Here is a 19,348-nt window from a genome sequence, read left to right on the forward strand (position 1 = left end):
ACGTTGCTAAATATGTAGTTTTACCCAATCTCCTGATGATTGCAATTCAGACCTAATGTGAGTACGGACTGTATCGTGTGACCTATAAACTGTGACTTTATGAAAAGTGGTCACAAATTTCTCCATACTGAAACAGTGGTATTGCTAAGTCGTTTGCGTCAAATGATATAAGGTGTAGAGAACAGAATTTTAATGTAGCATCAGGAAGCAGGGAATTGCAAGTAGGTGCTAGGAAAAGATGAAACTGTGAAAACCCTGGTTTATTTGGAAGAGTGGTACAGAAGCAGCAGCCAAAGGATTGTAGGTGCAATCCTAACCAATTTTCCAGCACTGACATAAGAGCAATGCAACTCTGAAGTAAGGGAACAAACATTCCCTTACCTTGAAGAGGCCTCCATGACTGCCACCCAACTGCAGGATGCAGCACATGCCCCACTGGCAAAGCTATGCCAGTGCTGGAAAGTTGGTGAGGATTTGGGCCTGTGTTTGAAATGTTTTTCTTGTTTGTACATAACTGATCATGTTGGTTGGGATGCTTGGGAAAGAAAGATGTAACAATACAATAGATATGTAGCAATTTGCAAGATTTGGGCTGCTGAGTGCCTGGTGGACTGAAGTTTATCTTGAACTTCTAAACAACTAGAGCTAAGTTCCTTAGACAGAAATGGGATCTGAAACTAGTTTTCATTGCCTAGTTTAGAATGCCCGCTAAACTAAAATTGATTGTCATTTTCTTGATTGTAAAATTGATTGCAATTTTATTGGCAAATTCTGTGCAAAATAAAACTAAAAGAGAAGGTTATTTCTGAAGGAAGACTTTTGTTTGGGTATTGACATCAACATACTCTGCACCTACTCGCAGCTTGGGGACTGTGTTGATCCCTACTAGTCCAAATGAGACTAGTGAAGTTAGGACTGCATTTTGGTGGGGTTGCAGCATTGCGCGCCCCCACCCCCAGCGGACAAAGCATTTAATCAGTTCAGACAATCGCCAGTGCAGGAAGCTGGCCTTGCCACACAGCCTAAATCTACTTGGGGCCAGCAGTTTTCATATTCTGTAAAAAGATAAACAGTAGATGTTTAAGATTTTCCGTAGCTGCTTGCATGCATAAGGGGGGGGGGGGAAACATTTGTGCAGTATTTTCATTGGATGGGGGTGGCCCACCTGTGAGGTTAAACAAAGAGCTCACTTCAGGATGGCAAGGCCTGCTGCCTGCCTGACGAAGCTACCCAGCCGTTGTCTCATCCAGCCGCTGTCTCCTTGGAAAATAAGCAAGAAGGTGGTGTTGGTGGGGGTGCAATGGCTTACTTTCTCCTCTGAAGCCACTGCTGAGGAACTGGAGGAGAAAGTAATGCCATTGTAATTCTGCTTTCCAATGGCTGTCCTGAAAAGATCATCTTTGGGAAGAGATTGCCCCCTCATTACTGCCTTTCCCACCAGGGCATCTTTAGAACAGGCTGGTGTGGGGAGGAACTTTGCCGTGACCACTCTCACTAACCAGTATAATGCACTGGCAGAGATGAGGAGAGGTGTGGACAGTGGCAGTGTTGTCACTATAGTTTGCATCACCTGGTGCGGGAGGCCAGCACATCACCCCTTTGATGGACCTCCTCCTATGCAGTGGGTGGGCAACACCCTGGGCTGTGGGTGTGGTGCTGCTGTTTTTTTTTGGCTGTAACTTTTGATAGAATAGAGTTTTCAACTCGGTTTGTTTCTTTGCATTATTCAACTTGTGGTTTTGTTTTGTTTTTTAAATTATGAGCATATGGTTTTATGCTGTAACTTCTATTCCCCCTCCCCCACATTTTCAGAGGGAAAGATGCCTGTCTCAGTGCTGAAGAGTTATCTACCAGTCTCCTTAGAAATTTAGGTATGAAGTTTAGCTTACCTGATTTGGTGTGTGTTTGTGTAATATGCACTCTCAATGGGTTCTTACTCTTTTTTTTAAAAAAAAGAAATGCAAATGGCACATTCTGTGCTAAAGTTTAGAATTGTATTGCTGACAGTGCTTTGATTTTTTTAACCCTATTTTCACATAACATATGGCAAATTCTATATGTTAGGATGGAATATCAGGTTCTACAAAGAGTCAATACTCTGGTTTAAGTGAGTAACAAAACGGGGGGCGGAGAGAGGATTTGATACTCATTGATATAACTTTTACTAACAAAGGATACCTTTACACATTAATATTTTTAGTTTGGGATTGCTGGAAACTTCTAATTAGAATTCTGAGGTCAGAGTTCCTGTACTGGTGATTTCCTTTACTTCATATTTGCCAAGTTAGGGTATCAGATTTTAAAATGCTGTGAAGGATAGTTTTGTTAACTCTCTATGATGTAAGGCTGTAAAATACCATTTTTCCCCCAGTTCTGCTCCAAAACCTTCACTATATAGCTACTCCCTTTTAGATTTGAGTACTTCCCTGTTACTGAAATAACGTTGATAAGGTCTGACTTTCTACACCGTTATGTCTAATGTCCATACTGCTTTCTGGCAGTAAGTAAATTTTAGGTGCTTAAGCAGCTAGAGGAAGAGGATAGCATGGTTGCCTTTGGTCTAGTTCAGGGGTGTCCAAAGTTTTTGGCAGGAGGGCCACATCAGCTTTCTGACACTGTGTCAGGGGCCGGGGGGGGGGAGAATTAATTAACATTTAAAATCTGAATAAATTTACATAAGTTTACATAAATGAATATATTAAAGATGAACTTATATGAACGAATGAAGGTCTTGCAATAGCTCAGTGCCTATAAAAGGCCTTGCACAAAGCAAAGCTGGCCTTTCTTTTGCTGCTGCTGCTGCATCACAGACGTGAAAGAGCAAGCAGTGGAGGGAGCTCTCATCCAACAGCTCACATGAGAGGTCAAACAGTCACCCTCATGCTGAGAGAAGTTGTGTTGGGCCAGTGCGGGCTTCAACAAATCTCCGGAGGGCCAAAGGCTCATTGGAGACTGGGGGCTCCCTGAGGGCCACATTGAGAGGCCTCGAGGGCCGCAAGTGGCCCCAGGGCCGGGGTTTGGGCACCCCTGGTCTAGTTCATTGTTTCTAAGGTCCTCTTAAAGGAGAGCAGACTTTTGGCGTGGCATTGGCAAGTTTGCAGAAAGAACAATAACCAGCTTTGTCTGCATTCGTTCTGCATGTGGACTGTTTTTTTGGGAACGACTTGTTTTTCTGAGAGATGCCCTTTCCCCCCCCTTATTGGACTTACTTTGCCTTCTTTGAAGGCACTTACTTGAAGTCACATTCATTGATTTAACTTTTACTACCAAAAGATAACTTTACACATTAATATTTTAGTTTTGGGATCGCTGGAAACATCTGATTTTAAAATCTCCTTGTATTATAGATGGAAAAATTGTCCTACCAGGCAATCTCTTGCAAATTACTTTCTATGGCAGATGTTGCAGCTTGATGGTATCCAAAGTGAAAGGGACAGATGGTGTTCTGCTTCAGATGCAAGACAACTCCAGTTTGAAACCGGCTCAAGAATTGTCACTGGAAGAGTCTGATTTTGATTTAGACTTGACTGCACGACTTGACAAACTGGTCATAGAAGATAATCCAGAAAGAGTGTCCACCAGCACTCCACTTAAACCTGTGGATCACAGCAGATCCAATGCTGCGGTGCATGATGAGAATCCTTCTACAGCAGAGACTTGTTCATTCAGTGAGGATGTCTCAGCCCCCATTCCTCATTCTGAGTCAACTAAATCAAAAGACAATGAGACATGCTTTGCAAGTAAAGGATTGCTGCAGCCGGGTCAAACAGGAACACCATTGAACTCTGATACGTTTTATTTCATTTCTTCAAGAACTAGGATAAATTTCAGTGAATCTCGGACTAAACTAGCAGAAGGATGTAACTCTGCACCCAAAGTTACTTATGCTTCAATAGGTGGACTCAGTAGTGAGCTGCAAACCATAAGAGAAATGATCGAACTTCCTCTGAAACAGCCTGACCTGTTTAGAAGTTATGGTAGGAAGTCTGCAAATTGATCTACATTGCTGTGGGAATGACAGTGGATTTTATTTTTAATGTATTAATTAATATATTTCAAAGGAAATATCTTTCCTGTGTTCTAAGCTTTCTCTGCTTCTGTTTTCTTTGCTTTTTCCTCAGCTTTAAGTATCATTTAAATGATATTTAAAACTTTTACTGACCACCTTTAATAATTTAAGAAATTCTGTATTATGTAATATTGTACATCAGCAGTGACTCATCTGAGGCACAGATTGATTTTTTTTTTTTAATGGTTTGAAGCCAATTGTCTCTTATAATTATTTTTTGCGTTTCCTTAAATTAGAGGGTGGCATGATCCAGATAGAATTAAATACTACAAGGCTGCAATCATGTATTCTTTTACTTGGGAGTAAGTCCCATTGAACTCACTGGGGCTTACTTCTGAGTAGACATGTATAGGATTGTGCTGAAGCCTTGTTGATTTCAATCAAAGAATTAGACAGCAGGAAGTTAACTGCTTCATGTTACCGATTGATTTGTCTCTTCAAGCGTTCAGGCTGCCTGTCTGCATGTCCTTACTCTATGCATGCATGCTTATAGCGGTCAGTGAGAGGATGAGGCATTTTGTCTTGGTGCCAGTGGTAAGAACTTAAACAAAGTTGATGGGCATAGAGAACCAGATCAGCAGATACCAAATCCGTAGATATTGGGGGGGGGGGGGGGAGGAACGCCTGTAGTTCTGTTACTGTTTGAAACAAAAACCCAAGTTGCTCCATGAAATGTGCTTTTTTTGTATGCTGTATGGTTGTGCTAACTTTTCCTTTGTACTTTATATCTAACTCTTTGAAGGAATCTCACCTCCCAGAGGGGTTCTGCTGTATGGCCCTCCAGGAACAGGGAAGACACTGATTGCCAGAGCAATTGCAAATGAGGTTGGAGCCCATTTTTCCACCATTAACGGTCCTGAAATAATGAGCAAGTAAGCCTGTCTTAATGTCTTTTCTTTATATGCCATCTGGAGTAGCTGCTTAGAAGTAAAGAAACACTGCTTCCGTTAGGTAGCAGAATGTGGTTTGTGGCTTCTTCCTGAAAATAGACTGCTTTTCCACCTGCAAGCTGAAGAGAAGGAATAATTAAAGGGGAGGACAGAAAGGCAGCCCTCAGATACGGTTGGGAACATGACTAGTGCCTGCAGGAGTGCAGCCACTCTAGGCACGATTCCCGGCCGATCTGAGAGCTACCCTCCTCTCCTCCCTTTTGAAGAAAGGGGTTGGCCCTCAGATCAGCACAGAACCATGCACCAACAGTGACTGCAAGAGTGCACGGTTTCCAGCTGTGCCAACAAACCAGTGGCGGGGAGAGAGCAGGTCACAATGCCACCCCCTGGCATCTAAATTCCTGATGCCTGGGGTATTTGAAACCCTCCCCCCCCCCAGGTAAGCCACTGGGCATTTGTGTCAGCAATTAAAACTTTTGTCTAACTTGGAGTTCTCTAATGGAGAACTGCATGCAAAAAATGCCAGTTATCTTGTAAATAGCAAGGCGTTCGTTGCTAAACAATTTTCGTTTTTGTTGCAGGTTTTATGGAGAAAGTGAAGCCAGATTACGACAAATATTTGCAGAAGCCTCTGTACGGTAAGCTGTCTCAGAGCGTAATCCTGACCTTTGAATGGGCTGGCACAAGTCCCTCGCCCCGACCCAGGAGTGTTGCAAACGTGCCGTAAAGCACATTCGCGCCTCCTTTAGAGTCACCCAGGCTGGCGTGAGGATGCATGCTGGATCCAGCCTGTGTGCTGCCCCAGATTGGTGAGTTTTTGCCAGCTTGGGGAGGCTGGTGCAATGGTTTGGGGAAGGCAGGGGGAGGGTTGGAGTGTTTCTGGGCAGGGAAAGGGTGGAGGGCGGATGGGTCGATAGGTGGACTGGGCTCAGGAGGGGGTGGGACCAGCCTCCAGCACTTAATACAATAAGTGCAGTACAATACAATGCAATATCCCCCTTCTGAGCGGACCAGCTTTAAACTGGGCTGCTTGGATCTGTAACAGCAAATTCGCTGATGCAGGTCCAAGTAGCCCCACTGAGGTGGCTGCTGTGTGACAGAGAGTAAGCGGAATAAACCTCTTTACTCTGAGTTGTACAGGGTCCACCTCAACCCCTGTGTGGGATACAGCACAGGCCAGCCAGCTGACCTATTCCAGCACAGGTTAGGATTCAGCTGTCAGAGAAGTTCAGATTTCTAATCTCAGTAGTTCAATTGGTTACATCCTAATCCTAGGCCACAAAGTTCCTGATTCAGGCCTGTGTATTCTGATAGAAGTTTATAAGATGTGTGAATGGCCATATATGATATATTTTGAAGAAAGGGAGAAATACATGATAATCTTACCAGAACCCAAAGAAATAGATGGACAGTACGTTAAGGGGACAGACAAAGCAAATACTTATTCACACAGTGAGAAAAGGGCAGTATGAATTGAGCCCTGGTATGTTACTACTCTAAACAAAATAGGCATGACATTGTATTATGCATTTCAGTGCGATCCTTTTTCATATATATCTAATCTATCAAATGACAAAGCCATAATTTTCAAAACTGAGTAAAAGATTTTCTATTCTATTCCATTTGAATGCATTTTATTGGGCCCAAATTAGTAAATGATGCTTGCATTCTACCATCATAAATTTGTTGCCACAGGATGTGGTAATGTCCACTAGCTTGGACAACTTTAAAAGGGGATTGGACAAACATAGCTTCTAGCCATGTTTCTCCTCCAGGTTCAGCGGTAGTGTAACTCACAATACCAGTTGCAGGAGATCAGTGGAGGGAGAGATGTATGCCTTTCACTTCTGCTTGTGAGTTTCCCAGAGGCTTTGATGGTGGGTCTGTGGTAGCAGGTGGTCTGTGGATAGCAGGCTGCTGGTGGGACCTGTGGGTAGCAGGATGTTGGACTAGATAAGCCTTTGGCCTGACTTAGCAGGGTTGCTACTGGAAGTCCTCATTCCCTCAAATCATAGTCTGATTACTTAGGTATGAGAAAAGGCTATAGGATGCTCCCCATTCAACATTTTGTGCTGGCCATGATCAGGAAACATTTCGTGTCCCACATTTTGATATTTAGATGGATAAGAATGTTCAATGTTCGCACCTCCTTCCCTATCCTTTTATTACATGTGTATGAATCATTGCAGTTGTTGATTATATCAGGTTTTTACCACATTTAATAACCAACATCATTTGTACTTAGATCTGTAGCCTATATTTTATTATTTATATTTCATGTATCAAATTAAATTCATAACTTCATGGCTTGTTTTATTCAACAATTTTTGTTCTATGTCCTTTTATTCACAGTACATTTCTCAAGTAATCAATATCTAAACTCTAGCACTCCAGCGTGTCAATACAGTTGGTGTCTGACTTACATTATGTCAGTGATGTAATTTTGCATAGCCTCTTTAGAAGAACAGGCTTTTTATGTTCCCTTTTCCAATAATCTGCATGTCTTGGGCTATTGTCCAGCTTCCTGGGTGGCTTCCTGGATGGAGCGTGGAAGTATTTTTGACCATTTCACATTTCTTGAACTCTGTTTCATTAAAGAGGCTTAGCAGTGTCTCACAAACTTTTCTAGTACTCAAGCATGTTTTTGGACGCTTGTATACCAAAGTTATCTTCATCATTTGTGGGAGAACTCACAGCACAATCCTATGCATGTCTACTCAGAAATAAGTCCCGTTGTGTTCAATGGGGCTTACTTCCAGGAAATTGTGCAGCCTCACGATGGCAGCCTCAGTGTCATCCCCTGCTTGGTCTCCCTTATGAGAAAGAACTATACTCTTTCATAAATGGTGTGTGTGAGACTTTATAACAAATTTAGAGTTTCTTAGCTTAAATGTTTTAGTTTACTGTTTCTGTTTGTCCTGTTTGGGAGAACAACTATAACAATTTTTTCAAGGTATTTAAAACCTTATTGCTTTCAATTATTTTCCTTTTCAGTCGACCATCTGTAATATTTATTGATGAAATTGATGCACTTTGTCCCAAGAGAGAGGGGGCTCAGAACGAAGTTGAGAAAAGAATTGTAGCATCTTTGTTAACGTTGATGGATGGCATTGGATCAGTAAGTAAAAGTACATTGATGGAGTTCATGGGGATAGACCTGAAAAAACTGTGGTGTTTGTATAGATTGTCTTCCTGTGGAAAGTATTTTTAAGTGCTTGTACCAGTACAGTCTATTGAGAGTGAAACTGTAAATTTCCACACTACAGAGCAAAAACTTGATCTTTCCACTGTGGTTAGACTTATTTTTATTCTCCTTTTTGTCTTCATGTGCCATAAGTGAATTGTGGCCAATAAACACTATGAATGGTCTATTGTGCTATAGCCTTTTCTTCATATACTGGAAATATATTAAGAAAATAAATGGGATAGTGGAGTGAGACATGTAAAAGTTTCCATTTTGTCCCACCCCATCATTCATCCTCATGATTTGTTAAGAAGACATGGGGCCCAATCCTATCCAACATTCCAGCACTGATGCAGCTGTGCCAATGGGGGGAAGCACATCCTTTGGTGGGGGGGACAGTCATGGAGGCCTCCTCAAGGTAAGGGAACAAATGTTCCCTTACCAAGGGGCTGCTTTGCAGCTGCATCGGTGCAAGAAAGTTGGCTAGAATTGGGCCCTTATGGTAGTACACTCCAAAGGTAATTTCAGAGCTGTGTCTCAACTTATTGTTCTACTTGAGAAATATTTTTTTGAGGCTGAATTTTGACCCAGACTTCACAGATCTTCTGCACTGAGTTCCAGAATGGTCATTTCAGGCTGTGAAACGAAAGTTGGAATGGCTGCTAGGCCACCCCGTACACATGTGGAAGCTTCTAGTTTTTGTGAAGGCTGAAGATACCTTATTTGGTGCATGTTGCTATCTGATACATTGTACATGGTGAAGCATGGCGTGCTGTGGGGATGCTCCAAAACTTACTGGAGATTGTGACAAATTTTAGTAGGTCCCTGTGTTGGTTTGCTTGGACTTCCATCAGGGCAGATTCATACTTACCCCTGAAATTTGGTTTATTTTGTTGGCATCTCTGGCTTTCCTTTAATGGAGGACAGGTGTGCATAGTTTGGGAAAAATAAGGTGACTTGGAGCAATTGCACTTGTTGTGTCAGTCTTTGTAGCTTGTTTTTATCTTTTTAGTATTTTTCACTCTATAACTACTATGTAACTTATCTCATTCAACCTTAGAGCTATCTTATGTAACGTTATAGCCAAAACCAGTGTACATTAACTCAGAAACCAATCCTGCTGTGTTCAGTTACTTACTGGACCTGCTCCCAGGTGAGTGTGCATAGGATTGCAGCTTTTATTTCAGGGATTTCCTGAAGGTTCATGAGCATCATGCCTAAGTTTTTAAACATGAGTCTTCCATACTCAAATACATTGCTCTGTTGTGCCACATTGGCTTCTTTGCTTTGGTGTCCTCAACTTACAGTAAACCTGTTTTGACTCTGTCACTTAGGAGGGAAATGAAGGACAACTCTTAGTGCTTGGAGCTACAAATCGTCCCCAGGCGCTAGATCCAGCATTACGCAGACCTGGCCGCTTTGATAAGGAGATAGAAATTGGTGTTCCCAATGCCCAGGACCGGCTAGAAATCCTCAAGAAGCTCCTTGACAGGGTTCCTCATTCTCTGACAACAACAGAGTTGATTCAGCTGGCTGACAGTGCTCATGGATATGTAGGAGCAGACCTGATGGCTTTGTGCAAGGAAGCAGGTAAGTGAAGCCCATTTCACATTGGGATCTATGAGCCTGCCTTGAATTGATTTACTCTGAATATGTTTGTACCAGTAGTTAATGCCTACATGACTAAAGCTGGGTGCTTGAGATAGGATTAGGATTCGCTTGTTGTACCACTCACTCTGCTGTCCTAAAGTCTCCTTGCCTGAACTGGCTGGGGTGATCTCAGGCATGACATTGAAGTCCATTGACTTTCAGTGCTGCTGAGCGATTGTCAAAAATAATAAAACAACAACAGAAAGCCGATCCAATCCAAGACAAGTTTTCAAAGGGGCAATAATATTTTTAAAAATCTATGAAGACCTGGTGAAACGGGCAGGTTTTCAAATGACGATGAAGAGCTTACATACACACCTCCAAGCCCAAAGTGTTCCACAGTGCAGAGGATATTACTGAGAAAAGCCCTCTTAGGGTTGATGCTTACCAGGCCTCCAAGGGTGAAGCAGCAAGAGAATCTCAAAAGACCTTACAAGGTGGGTGCATTCACATGGTAGAAAGCAGTCAGCTACCTTGGACCTAAGGTGTTTACAGTTTTGATAGCAATAGACAACTCTTTGCATTGAGCACAGAAACAAACTAGTAGCCCATGCAGCTGGAATAATAGGGGTGTAATACAATTGTAATGCCCCCCTGTCATAATACTTTCCTCAGCACTCTTAAGTGTCTGAAAGGTCTTCAGAGGCAGCTTCACAGAGAGCATCCTATGACTTTTTAACCAAAAGGTAACAAGGGAATGGGAAAGTGGCTAGTTCTGCTTGAAACAGGAATGGGTGCACCAGCCCGTGTGTTCTTTCTCTCTTAATATAACTCTGAGCTTCTATAGCTAGTATCTTGAAGGATGACTGAGGCAACAGACTTGCCAAGTTAGTCCTGATGTGGGAATCCACTTTATCAGAAGGCACGTGCTTTGCTAGCCAGAAGGCAACTCATCATGATGCCCTACAAAGAGCTAATTTCATAATATATATACATTTTTTCCCAAACCTTTTTGGATTTCATTTGACTTTGAATTTCTTTGACTAACTAGAAAAGTAGTTAACGTAGCAATCCTGTGCATGCTGACTTGTAAGCGAGTGTTAACAAATGTAGTGGGATTTGTTTCAGAGAGGACACACATAGGATAGTGCTGTATTCTTTACATATAAAGTGAGCAAGGTTTGTTATAAATGTAAATATGCAATAACAGTGGCATATTTGCAAAGCTTTGTCTGAACAAACATCAAGATGAGTTTAACATTTTACATGATAAGACAGGGGTGCTCGCACTTTTTTGGCTCGAGAGCTACTTTGAAACCCAGCAAGGCCCGGAGATCTACTAGAGTTTTTTTTACAATGTTCGCGCCATCATAACATATAACATTTATGTGTACAATGTATGTTGGTGTACCTTGAGCCCCACTGAGTATAACAGGATTTACTCCTGACTAGACATGCCTAGGATTAGGCTGTGAGGCTGCAATCCTAGCCACACTTACCTGGGAGTAAGCCCCATTGAGAACAATGGGCATTACTCCCGGCGTTTCCTCCCAGAGGCACCTGAAGGGGGGGGTCGGCACTCCGCGATCTACTCATTTCGCCTTGCGATCTACCGGTAGATCGCGATCCACCTATTGAGCACCCCTGTGGTAAGATAAAGTGAATCTTTTGTTGTTAATTTTCATCATCAAGTTGTAAGCTGGGGTGACATCTTGTGGTGGAAGATGAGATTTTCACCAATATAGCTGTTTGATCTAGATGCACCTTCTGATTTTCCAGTTCATGTAAAAGTGAGATCACTGAGAACTCTTTCAAAAAAGTTCAGAATCTTTTTAGATTCAAGCTTTTTTTTTAAAAAAATAAAATAATAAAAATTCATTTTTCTTAGTCCATGTACTCTGTGGATGCCTTATTTGCAGGCGCAGACTCAACAATTCTGTGGCTATAAAAAAACTAAGCCGATGTCAGCATTCTAAAAATGACAAATGGCAAGATCTGTGAAGATCATTTATTGTGGAGCGTCTTCCTGAATGGAAGATGCTCCTCTTCCTTTGAAATCCTCTTCGTTTAAAATCCTGCAGTATGAAAATATGCTATTTCTTTCAAGATACGATGCAGTTGTCTGTTGGGAATTGTGTCTATTACTTGAAACATCTGAATGAGCTGTTGCATTAAATGCTACTGCATCTGGCTCATTTCTTTTACAAAACATACACATTTTTTTCTTACAGTTTACAGCCGTCATATTGATTAAAGTTATTGTGCATCCCACGACTGTAGTGCTTTCCAGTCTTTGTTGGTTTGCAGACACTCAAGCCTATCCCATTCTCTGGCCTTTAGTACTTTTAAGTAAGGACCGAGCACTATGACAAAATCTAGTGAAATCAAGCATCAGTTTTTTAGTTCTGACATTTTCTCTTAGGTCTGTGAGTTGCTCTAAAAAGTACTGGAAAGGCAGTATTTTCAGCATTCAACACACAACGCTCCTTGCGCCTGCTACAGCTAAATGGTAACATCTCTGTATGCTCCTAGGATTATGGTGCTGTTCTGACTGCCCACAAAACATTTTATTATTTCACAAAATGTTTATAATAAGAAGGGACCACCAGTGGATTTAAAAACAACAACAAATGAGATGTTAATTAGGCAGTGAAGTTGTGGCTGGAATAAACAGTGCTGAATGTTATAGAATGCTTAGCAACTAAAGTTTCTAATTATAGCGATTCATTATAAACGTATCCTTCTAAGGCTGCCAATAGAAGTTGAGCAGGATGGATTGTAAATATAACTCTTCCTTCAGAATCTGCGAGAGGCTTTTTTGTTTATAGTGAAAGGAAATGATGACTTAAAAAAATGTAAGCACTTAACTTTTAAGATATTAACTGTGCTGTACAAACAGGATAAAAACAACAATGAAATAAGGCAGTGTTTCTCAAACTGTGGGTATAGTATAAAATACTATCCTCCAAATAACGGAAAATACAGTATTCCTCCAACCCTACCATACTCTATAACAGTTTTCTCAAACTGTGGGTTGGGACCCACTAGGTGGGTCGCGAACCCATTTCAGGTGGGTCCCCATTCATTTCAGTATTTTATTTTTTATTTATTAGACTTGATGCTACATTAGTATGTGACTGCATTTGGGGAAATATTACAGACCTGTACTTTTAACATGCTGCTATGTATGTTCTTTGAACAATGATGTAAGTGGGACTAACTCCTGGGTAAGTATGGGTATGATTGCAGCCTAAAATTGTTAAAAAATTTTCCTGCTTGATGATGTCACTTCAGGTCATGACATCACTTCCAGTAGGTCCTGACAGATTCTCATTCTAAAAAGTGGGTCCCGGTGCTAAACGTGTGAGACCCACTGAAATAAGAGTGCAAATGTTTTTTGATTAAATGGTGGTTTTCTTTGCGTTGGTGCCTACAGAGGTATCTCTTCATTCTGATATATTGAGTGTTTTCAAGGCAAACAGTTATGGTGTGTGTTGCATCTGCAAAACTTAAGTAGCTTGTCCCACTGGGTGGGGCATGGAATGCTTTGTGCATATGCTGCAAGTATGCAGCACTGTTGGTTTTGCTGCTTGTCTTCTTTGTAAGATGTGCTTCCTTCCTGCCTCCAGAACCTCAAACTGCTCCTCATGTTCAAAGTTCAAAAAATTCACAGGCATTTGGGAGAATCGCTGTGAGAGTTGTTGACCAGGAGAAGAAGGGGCAGTGGGGGAAGATTGGCATTTATGGTGCCATTTTTTCTTCTGAACAGTTCACATCTCTTCTCCAAACCACCTTGTGAACTCAGGGGGATTTAAAGAGCAGGGTAAGTGGGTATGGATGTAGAATTCGTGTGCCTGCTCATCATTCTCCTTGACTCCTGGCCACGTTTTTTTGTTGTTTAAGTTTTCATTTATTTTTGTAAAACTGACTTTTACAGTGCTGTTTTCACAAGCATCCTGTCTGAAACATTATGAAGTTTTAGATATTTTAAATTTTAGAACCTTTCATAATCAATTTTAGTTTTTAAACTTTGGCTGAAGTTTAGTTTGAATGCACGTGGCTTAGAAGATGTTTCAGAAGTTCAGGCAATTCCTGTGTGCAGCTATTTTACCACATTTTGCAAAATCCAAAACATTCTCATAAATCACTAAAAATGTTTACGTTTGTTTTAAACAAACGTAACAGCCCAATCCTATCCACACTTACCTGGGAGTAAGCCCCATTGACTCTAATGGGACTTACTTCTGAGTAGACATGCATAGGCTCGGGCTCTAAGTTGCGAGGATGAAGAGAAGCTCCTGTAAATACTAACTGTGAAGGTGGCTTTAAATGAATCATGCTAGTTAGTTGCTGTATCATTTGTGTTGGTTACTAAATTAAAAAAAATTAAAATGGAACTCAAAGCTATAACCCAGAGGTTCTTAATCTGCGGTGTTGTGCCACCTCAGTCAGGGAAGCCCTGTCTCTGCCCCTTAGGGGTGATGGTGAAGGCAGGGATGCGATTGCCATTATCACGTTGCTGCTGAGGCCAATGGGGTTTTTTTAAGACTTGCATAACTTATTGCTGGCCTCTGCAGGGCTCCCCAAGCCTCCAAAAAGTTATTTTGACCCGCTTCTGGTTTTGCTATTGCAAACGAGGTGGATCATGATAGCTTTTTTGGAGGCTTGGGGAGCCCTGGAGGCATCTGTGGAGATCCCTGCATGCTCTGCCTTAGGGCCAAATCCTATCCACGTTTCCAGCACTGGTGCAGCCATGCCCTCAGGGCATATGCTGCATCCTGTGGTAGGGTGGCAGTCGTGGAGGCCTCCTCCAGGTAAGGGAATATTTGTTCCTCATGCTTTCCTCAGGATTGCATTGCAGCTGCACCTGCACTGGAAAGTTGGATAGGATTGGGCCCTTAGACAAGTATAACTCCCCCTTTTAGCCCTGACAGTGACATGAATGAGTCTCTGCCTTTGCTTCTCCCCTGCATGCACTTACCTAGGTTCCCAAACTCTCCGAGAGCTGTAACCCTTCTGCTGTAACCCTATGCAGAATAACTGCAAGTCAGTCCCATGGAACCTGTAACTAATAAACAAGTAGAGAACGTACAGAACTGAATTGTAATGTTGTGTAAAGTGTTACTGAAGCTCACAGAGCTATTCTGTGGGGTTATGTGGAATAGGGCTGAAAGATTAAAATGACTGACTCATTTTGTATGTGTGTTTTTTTTTGTATTTTTCCTGTTGATATTTTTGTGTATCCTAGTGCTTGCTGCAAGGCACATTGGTGCTTACAGAACCTAAACTTGAAACCACTGATTTTAAAGATAACAAATTCTTGATCACATTTTTTTTATACAGCAAGGTCCCATGTAAAACAGTATTTTAAAACTTTTAAATTTCTTTCTAAAGTGAACACTCTATTTTTATACCTCTTAGTAAATAAGATCCTGATATCCCACTGCTTATATATCCACATGCGAGGCAGAATAGCTTTTGTTGATGAAAGCTGTCGCATATGCTTTGTGGGTTGGGTTTAAGACCATTGGTTCATGGTAATTGCTTTCATGTAGAACTAGTTACATTTGGATATTAATGCTTGAGGGAACATGTTTAAGACAAGATGGAATGTGTTGACCTTTTCCTCCTCTCCAGGAATCATTTTCCCCCCTTCGGTTCCCCTCCTAAATGAACAACTTGAAGGAAATAAGAAAAGCTAAACTTGGAACAACTTTGGATGCAATGATTTGCATGCTAAGCAGGAAATGTGAATGACTTATGTTTCCCATTTGCACAAGTGGTCTCAAGAGAATAGGCATCTATCTGGAAGGGAGATTTACAAACCTCTGTTTTTTTATGTTGCTGACAAATGGCAAAAAGAAGCACTGGTGACTGTTACAGCACATCGGTGGTTATATTTTAAAACCAATCCTGGAATTACTATTTTAATTAATCCTTTTCCAGGTATAGGTGGTTTGAAAAGACCTTTTTTTAATATGACTGCTACACCCTCCCTACTGTGTCTGAAACTCAGGGAAACCTGTTTAGCAGTGGAACCTTCCTGTGTGCTTCTCCAGATCAGGTCCTTTTATGTTGCATCTGTTATTTTTCCAGGATAGGACTTGGATGTTTTACAGTGTAATCCTATCTTGTGCTGGAACAGGCAGGCCAGGAGGCCTGACATGTATCCAGCATAAGACTGGGGCCAGAAGTGGCTCAGCTGGAGGCAAGGAGAAACTCTTCCCCTTACCCCCGGGGTAAGCCACCACAGCTTACCTGAGGTGGCACAAGTTCGAGGAGAACGAAGCGGCTTGGAGCTGCTCAACGCTGCTTGGGGAATAGGGTTGGGATCCAGCATAACTGCCGGGTCCCAGTCCTGCCTCCTGCTCCCTTCCTGGCCACCCCCAGAATGCCCTGCATCCTCCCTCCCTCCCACCTCCTCTCTGCTGTCTCCAACCCCTGTGTCGGCGGATGCAACATTCTGTACCCAGGTCGGCGCGGAGGCTGGAGGCAGCCTCCATGGGCTGGCATGCATCCCTGCGTTGACCCAGCAGACACATGAGGAGGCGCAAATGTGCCTAACCCAAGGTTAGGATTGTGCCCTCAGTTATGCCCTCATTGCCCTCGGTTTAGTGGAAGCGGAGCGCGATCGCTCCAGTTTCACTTGTTAAGCTTCATGGAGCCCTGCAGACAGTTGCCCCGGGAGGCTGCAGGAAACTCTGGTAAGTGTACCCAAGTCCCTGCACCCCCCTGAGCAGCACGATCCTGGGGATTGTGTCGCTGCTTCCTCCCTGCCTCCAGGCTTCCCCCGCCCCTTAAGGGGAAACAGGCCAGGGCCCACGGGCTGGGGCGTCATGGCGCCACAGTCTGAAAAGCCCTGCCTTAGCCTCACCAGTGCTTTTTCAAAAATTCATGTCAAACTATTAGAGTCATATGAACTGATTGTTCATAACAACTAAATGCTTGGGATTCAAGCATCATCAGTTGTGGGGCTGCAGAGGTGGTACACAGATGTTCCAAGTAAGATACTTGGAACATCTCCCCCCCCCCCACATCTGCAGATCCAGTATCTGTGGTTTCAGGTATGCACGGTTCTCTGCTGCCTCCCGCATCCCCACTCCTCCTGCATCCCCTGCGCTCATTGCCTTCACATTTTCTTCTTTAACAATCAGGCATGTTTCTTGCTTTTACAGAACTGTCTTGCTTCCTGTTAACATTCTGACTGTGTCCCCCTAGCATGCATGTTGCCTGCCTGTCACTTTGCTTTTATAGCGTCTGTAAAAGCAAGAAAGGTTAAAGAAGAAAATGCGGATCATTGTACTCATAGGGGCCCCCTTTATACACCTTCTTCATACCCACGGGAGCCCATAGAATGGTCCTCTGTAGACACATGGGGGATGCCTGTATTGAAGTTTGGGAAGTTAGGCCAGTGTCAGTGATATAGGTAATGATACTGGTCTTGCAGAAGAGAGGCAGATTAAAGAACAGACATTCCACTTTAGATGGAAATTACACATTGTGTTAAACTTTTACTTGCCAAAACCAATTACAGACACTTGAAAAACGACATAGTCAAACTTCTTAATTATGCATGTGGTTGCATAGGTGGTAGGATTTTATCCTAACTTATCGCTCTCCCAAAAGATTTGGAGTGATAAAATATAATTTCATGAAACACAAGGGTATTTTCATTGTCATCATCTGCCTTTATTTGGTCCTCCATTTTGTTTTGATGTACCACAATCTGTAACTGATTTGTAGCATTTTGTTTTCAAACATCGCATTTAATTGGACCCACACTAATCCAATTATGTGTTTAGATCTATGATCCTTTGAATTTTTGGCTGATGTTTCTATTTATTTTTTTCCTTTCCAAATTGGTTCCTGCCCATTTGCTTCCTTTGTTTACATGTCATAGGTAAAAACAATATAGATTCCTGCTAATCCTTAGTTCAGTACAATGGCCCATCTGTAAGAAAGGGCCTGTGGCGATCTTCAGGGTAGCACTGAGAAATCTGGTGCTTCTCCTTACCCTGAGATCACATCAAAACCACACATACAGTCTTGCCCTGCCTGTGTACATGAAGAATATATTCCTGCTACCACCAGAAATGCAGGATAAGGGTCATGTTTTTATCCTTTCACCCAACTGGAGGACTGTAATTGACAGCCCTCACAATGAGTTGTCTGAGGGAAGGATAGGGAGAGTCTTGACCAATCTCGTTGCTTCTCTTCTCTCCATGTCCCATCCACACATCTTCATACAATCACGCCTACTCCAGTCTTCTCTGGGCAGCGTGCAGGGCTGAACAAGGCATCAGGGGTAGGAGGCCATTTGTTCTATAAAGCACCAGGCAGGTTGGTTTTCATTAAAGAGAAGGAAAACATTTATTGGCGTTTAAAATGGAAAAAGGAAAGACACAATCAAATACTATCAAATACTTGAGACATACAAAATTATGCAGGGGATGGACAGAGTGGATAGAGAGATGCTCTTTACACTTGCACGTAACACCAGAACCAGAGGACATCCACTAAAATTGAGCGTTGGGAAAGTTAGAACAGGCAAAAGAAAATATTTCTTTACTCAGCCTGTGGCCAGTCTGTGGAACTCTTTGCCACAGGATGTGGTGATGGCATCTGGTCTGGATGCCTTTAAAAGGGGATTGGACATGTTTCTGGAGGAAAAATCCATTATGGGATACAAACCATGATGTGTATGTGCAACCTCCTGATTTTAGAAATGGGCTATGTCAGAAGGCCAGATGGAAGGGAGGGCACCAGGATGAGGTCTCCCTGGGGCATCTCACTGTGAGATACAGGAAGCTGGACTAGATGGGCCTAAGGCCTGATCCAGTGGGGCTGTTCTTATGTTCTTACTATACTTGAGATCAAGAGGCAAAGTTTGAAAAGAAAGTAAAAAGCTGAGTCTAAGACTTTCTGACTTAAAGCATCCACTTAAGTTGCAATGTCTTCCTGGTGCTGGAGGGAAAAAGACGTCCTAGGATTTTGCTCTTTCCTAGCTGGACAGCATCGTGATTTGGCTGGCATCTTAGAAAGCCCAATTTGCATCTTGCTCGTTCTGCCTTCCATTTCTTCTCTCTCAGTTCGCAGCTGGACAGTTCTATTCCCTTTTTGAAAGTGTTCAAAGCATCAGCTGTGGACAGAAGACATAAGTTTGGCTTGGGTTCAGTTTATTTCTAGCATTGACCCTTGACCAAAATCAGGTGTCATCCCAATGCATATAGGTGTACTTAGTAACAGTTTGTTATTGAGCACTACATACCTCAGGTTAGAATTGTTCCTAGAAAACTCTATGTGTGTAAAATGAGTTTGTACATGTTGTGACTGTATTGACTAAGGCCCAAATCCTTACCATCTTTCCAGCACTGGCATAGCTGTGCCAATGGGGCAGGTGCTGCATCCTGCAGTTGGGTGACAGTCATGGAGGACTCCTCAAGGTAAGGGAATGTTTGTTCCCTTACTTCAGAACTGCATTGCCCTTACCTTGGTACTGGAAAGTTGGTTAGGACTGCACTCTAAGTTTCTTATAGAGCAGTGGTTCTCACACATTTAGCACCGGGACCCACTTTTTAGAATGAGAATCTGTCCGGACATACCAGAAGTGATTTC

At 42.4% G+C, this 19,348-nt stretch overlaps 1 protein-coding gene across 3 annotated transcripts in view; it reads left to right on the forward strand.

The window, feature by feature from the left end:
• The window catches only part of AFG2A (AFG2 AAA ATPase homolog A), a 209,324-nt gene that overhangs the window by 4,243 nt on the left and 185,733 nt on the right, over positions 1 to 19,348 (forward strand). For all 3 annotated transcript variants that reach the window (XM_066632442.1, XM_066632441.1, XM_066632443.1), the window contains exons 4-9: positions 1,813 to 1,871; positions 3,348 to 3,977; positions 4,812 to 4,941; positions 5,541 to 5,597; positions 7,954 to 8,077; positions 9,478 to 9,733. In XM_066632442.1, the coding sequence (XP_066488539.1) occupies positions 1,813 to 1,871; positions 3,348 to 3,977; positions 4,812 to 4,941; positions 5,541 to 5,597; positions 7,954 to 8,077; positions 9,478 to 9,733 (1,256 nt within the window). The remainder of the gene's footprint in view (positions 1 to 1,812; positions 1,872 to 3,347; positions 3,978 to 4,811; positions 4,942 to 5,540; positions 5,598 to 7,953; positions 8,078 to 9,477; positions 9,734 to 19,348) is intronic.

Source organism: Tiliqua scincoides, chromosome 6 (assembly GCF_035046505.1).
Source record: "Tiliqua scincoides isolate rTilSci1 chromosome 6, rTilSci1.hap2, whole genome shotgun sequence".
Taxonomy (NCBI): domain Eukaryota; kingdom Metazoa; phylum Chordata; class Lepidosauria; order Squamata; family Scincidae; genus Tiliqua; species Tiliqua scincoides.